At 56.3% G+C, this 4,691-nt stretch overlaps 1 protein-coding gene across 1 annotated transcript; it reads left to right on the top strand.

The window, feature by feature from the left end:
• Positions 1-1,153: 1,153 nt before the first annotated feature.
• On the top strand, positions 1,154-4,274 carry LOC115337485 (C-C motif chemokine 21-like). Its single transcript, XM_030005841.1, has 4 exons — positions 1,154-1,273; positions 1,873-1,993; positions 2,110-2,296; positions 2,638-4,274. The coding sequence occupies exons 1-3, from the start codon at positions 1,207-1,209 to the stop codon at positions 2,279-2,281; spliced, it is 360 nt and encodes a 119-aa protein (XP_029861701.1). The 5' UTR covers positions 1,154-1,206; the 3' UTR covers positions 2,282-2,296; positions 2,638-4,274.
• The last annotated feature ends 417 nt before the right edge of the window (positions 4,275-4,691 follow it).

Here is a 4,691-nt window from a genome sequence, read left to right on the forward strand (position 1 = left end):
CAGGGGGGCTGGAGAGATGCTGGCGCCTGACTCTTCTCAGAGGGGCCCTGGGGCAGGGTGAGAGGCAGTGGCACTGCATGTCTCAAGGGAAATTCCGATTAAGTGGTGGGGAAAATGTTTTCAACAGGAGAACATTTCAAACACTGGAAGAGGTTGCCCAAAGTGGTTGAGAAACCTCCATCCTTGGTCTTTTCCAGACCATGCCCTGGTGATCACATGAAAATGTAGAGTTCTCTGGCCATCCCCTCCTCAGAGCAGCACTGGTGTCACACCAGGTTGCTCAGGGCTTGGTCCAGCCACATGGCCATCTCTTTGGGTGGTCATTGCCCCTACAGGGGTGCCCTGCAGGCTCCTGTTCAGCTCGCCTGGGTCCACTTCTGCATAGCCCCCACCTTGCCAGCCATGCCCAACCTGTCCAGCTGCGCAGGGTCACACCATCGTGCCCTTGGGACTTCGCATCTTGTTAGTATTAAACCTCAGGAGGTTCCCATCAGCCCATTCCTCCAGCTGGTCGAGGTCCCCACTCCTTCTCAGCTCCCCCCAGTTTGGTATCAGCACCAATGTATGCTATCTCCCCCAGTCCCATTTGCAGTCTGGCCCTTGCACATCCCAGCCCTACAGATGTGTTCATCCATTTGGGGAGGTCCCTGAGGCAGCCGGACAGGGATGGGGGCTCAGGGGGCTGGGATGTGGAGTCACCCTGAGCCCCTTCTCACCTGTATGGGGTGGGTGGCTTGGCTCGGGAGCAAAGCACAAGGTGGGGGAGCAAAACAGATTGACTCCTTGGTTTCCCTAATGGCTTGGCCACCCGCCAGGGTCCCTGCCCGGGGAAGAAACAGGCAAGCAGGAACACCCGATCCTCCAGAGCAGGCAGTGGCAGGTTGCGAGACCGGGTAGGAAACAGGAGCCTACAAACTCATCTAGCCGTGATTGGGGCCGTGTTTCCGCCATGCCCCCCACCTGGCACCCCGCACCGTGATGGGCATCTGGGAACAAGACAGGACGCATCTGTAAAGGGGGGCTTGTGGCTTACAGGAATCCCCCACCCTCCCACTTCTCCATCACCCAGCCCTCGGCTGGCTGGTGGGCTGCCTGCCAGGCTGGTCGAAAATGAAAGCAAAGCATCCAGAGATAAATAGGAGCAGCCTCGGCCCAAGGCAGCAGTGCGTGTCCTGCTCCCCAGCCTCACCGAGCTCAGCACCCACCATGGCTCTGCGTCTCCTCCTGCCGCTGCTCCTGCTGGCTGCTACCCTCCTCATTGCCCAGGCTCAAGGTGAGGGGCACAAAGCCCTCCTTCCCACCTGCAGGTGGGATGAGGCAGGGGATATGGGTGCTCAGCGGGGTCTGTGCGGGGTGCTGGGTGGTGCAGTCACAGTGCACGGGGGCTGTTTGCAGTGCATTTGGATGCGTGCATGGCTGCAGGCGTGGGGTTTGCACTGCAGTTGTGTGTAGGGGGGGGGGGGGGGTGTGCATGCCTGGTTGGCGTACGGCATTGGCTTGCAGCGCTTGCTTGGCTTGGGAGTGTGTGTGTGTGTGTGTGTGTGTGTGTGCATGTGGCTGGAGGGGCAGCAGCACCCCGCGCTGAAAAGCGCAGTCAGGAGAGCAAGGTTTAGTCCCTTTGCAAGGAGCCCGTCTCTGCCTCAGTTTCCCCTCCGGTGGCAGGGAAATTGGTGTCACATATGCCCAGGGCAGGGTCCGACCTGCAACTGGGGTTAAGGGGTCCCACCCTCACGTGCTGCCCCAGCACCTCTCCCGTGAATGACATCAAGAAAGCCCTGTGCCGTCAGCTGGCCATGTCGTGCTCTTCCAGAGCTAGGAAGGTGCCCTGGCTTGGTGAGGGTCCAAAATCCCACATCTTCCCCTTGCTCCCAGGCATTGGCAGCTCAGCCTCAGACTGCTGCCTGAAGAACAGCCGAAAGGCTATCCCCAGCAACTGGGTGAAGTCCTACAGCCTCCAGGGACCTGAGTCTGGATGTTTGCTGCGTGCTGTCGTGTAAGTACCCCACTGCTGTTGGGACCATCCGGAGCAGTTCGGCTTTAGCCAAACCCTCCCTCTCCACGTCCTCCTCCTGCCCACCCCTGAGCACACCTTTCTGCCTGCACCCCCAGGTTTACCACCAAAAGGAACAAGAAAATCTGTGCCTCTCCCACCGACCCTGCTGTCCAGAAGCTGATGCAGAACCTGGACAAGAAGGTCAAGAATGACAAGCAGGACAAGAAGAAGGGACAGTCCCCACGACCCAGGGGCAGACCCAAGCGGCAGAAGCGGCAGCGGGTCTAAGTCAAGCCTGAAGAGGTAGGGGGGGAGCGGGGGGGGAGTGGAGGGCAACAGGGTGATGGGGTGAGGGTGCTGCCCCCAATCCCAGATCCTTCCCCATAGGAAGGCAGGCGTCCAGCTCCTGAGGCTGAGTCTGGGAGGGCTGCCAGAGCTGTGGCTGGAGCGCGGAGGCGTTCAGGGCACTGCTCCCTCCTGGTCTGTGCTTGCTTTAAAATCACGTTTCTTTCTGGGACTGCTGGGACAAAGCAATGCTTGGGGATGGGCAAGGCACATCGTGCAAGGCAACAGCCCCCCGGCTGGCGCGGGTCCTCTCGCAGAGACCCTCTCCACCTCACCACCCCCTCCTTGCCTTCCTTTAGGACGGATGCTTTCCCGACCGATGACCGACCCACCACCCGGCAATCGACATCCGCAGACCACCCACCCACCTGCCAGCCCCAGGGCGAGGATGGGGCTGGCCGAGGGGGCTGCCCTCTGCTCCACAGCCCCCTTGGCACTGCCATGCCTGCCGCAGAGATCCCCCCAGCCAGGACCCCCTGGACTGGCTGGGTGCTCTCGGCGGCTGGGTAGCACCCTGGTCCTTGCTCGCCCCATGGCCACGCCAGCAAGGATCTGGACCGGCCTGGGAGTTGAGCTGAGGGGGAAGTGGGCACCAAAGGGGATTTCTGTAGCCTGGCAGGATGGCAGCTTTTTCTATGACTTTTTTTTTTTGGGGGGGGGGGGTTATACATTTGTATTTATATTTAAAGACTGTGCTTTCATTCAGTCTTCCTGGAAGGCTCTACTTCTGGCTCCTTGTGCTTCACAGAGTACCCTTTATGCTGCAGGCTGGCTTTTCTGGAAGATTGCTCTTATTTTTCTACCAAAGAAATGATGGCTGCAGTTCATTTCCCTCTCACCTGTTCACTCCTTTTCAGCTTGCAGGGCTGTGGGTTGCCAGGCAGATCCCACATCCCCATGGTCCTGCCTGCGCTGCTTGCTGGGCACTTCCTTGCAGGGCAATTAATAGCGGCTGAGATGCGGAGTTTGGGGACAGCAGGGGTGACAGTGTGGCTGTATATCTGGGCTGTTCTAGGCTTTCCCTTCAGATTTTAGAGCACTGTTGCAGTGTAGTTTGGAGGAAGATAGTCAGGATTTGTACCTCGGATTGTTTAATTTTTTTTAGGTACAAAATTGCAATGAAATCAGAACAAATTGTTAATTCTAGTGGAATTTTACCCTTTTATCTCCCTTGGTTTTGCTGTTATCAGAGATTCAGATATTATTAAGCCAAATGCTTAGTTTTCTGGGAAAAAAAAAGAAACCCTCATATACTTTCTTCCCACGTCTGAAAAGCCCACATGGTGAAAAACTGCACGTGAGGCTGTTCAGGTGGGGAATAGAAGACTTTGCAAAATCCACTGCAGACACGCTGCAGCCGTTTGAGAGTAGCTCTATCCCAAACCTTTAGTAAAATGAGAAGTCAGTAACCCAAGGACACCATTAGGTGAGACTGCAAGTAGAGGGGGGGACAGACCTCCGGGACAGGGCTAGCGGGGAAATAGCATCTCTCCTGTGCTTGCAAACCCCCACCAGCACGCTGAGAAGGAGCAGGCTGAACAATTCTACCGCAGCTGTAGTGCTATCTGCTTGCGGAGACTTCAGACGTGGACTTTGGTCAGTAAAGGTCTAGTTAGTCATATAATTGCAATAATAGGCTTTGCGGGGCTTAACAGTATCAGCAAAGGCTGTGTGTTGGCTGGAGTAAAGCTTGTAGCTGGGTGTTTCTATCAAGCACATTTATCTGGCTTGATTGCTTTATTAGGCAGGCATTTAGGTCTATTATTTTAAGGCTGTGTAAAGAAACTGTGAAGTCCAAGATACCAGCCCTGAGTACGGGACGAGTGCTGAGCTGGCTCTGTGCTGCTTTCTCTTCCACGTGGGAGCATGTGGCTGTCTGCCAGATCGGCTTTTGGACAGGATGTGAGGCAATAAAATATATCCTTTACGACCGAAATCACTTGTTCTGGCTGTTGTGATGGGCTTTGGTGGGGTGGGAAGGGCTGCATGGGGGGGGGCTGCTCCCCTGCCCCACATGTTGTTATCCCCCAGGTCCTGGCTTTTGCAGACCCCCTGGACGCTGCGTCCCTGGAGTGCAGGGGCTGGGAGCTGCTGGCATAGGGGAGGGGGACTGTGCAAGTCCCCTCTCCTGCAGCTGTGTTACCCAGCAAGGTCAAGCCATCCTGTTTGCTTATCTGACCCCATGGAGAGGTCCTGAGAATCCAGCAAACACAGGGGCACAAAACAGTTTTCTACATGGTCTCTTTTGCTTATGGCTTTCCCTCTGACTCCAAACCTCACTGGACAAGCACCGCTTGCTCAAAGCTGGGGCTTTGTGCTCCTGGCTGCTTTGGGAAAAACAGCATTAAACTGA

The sequence above is a fragment of the Aquila chrysaetos genome, chromosome Z (genome assembly GCF_900496995.4).
Source record: "Aquila chrysaetos chrysaetos chromosome Z, bAquChr1.4, whole genome shotgun sequence".
Taxonomy (NCBI): domain Eukaryota; kingdom Metazoa; phylum Chordata; class Aves; order Accipitriformes; family Accipitridae; genus Aquila; species Aquila chrysaetos.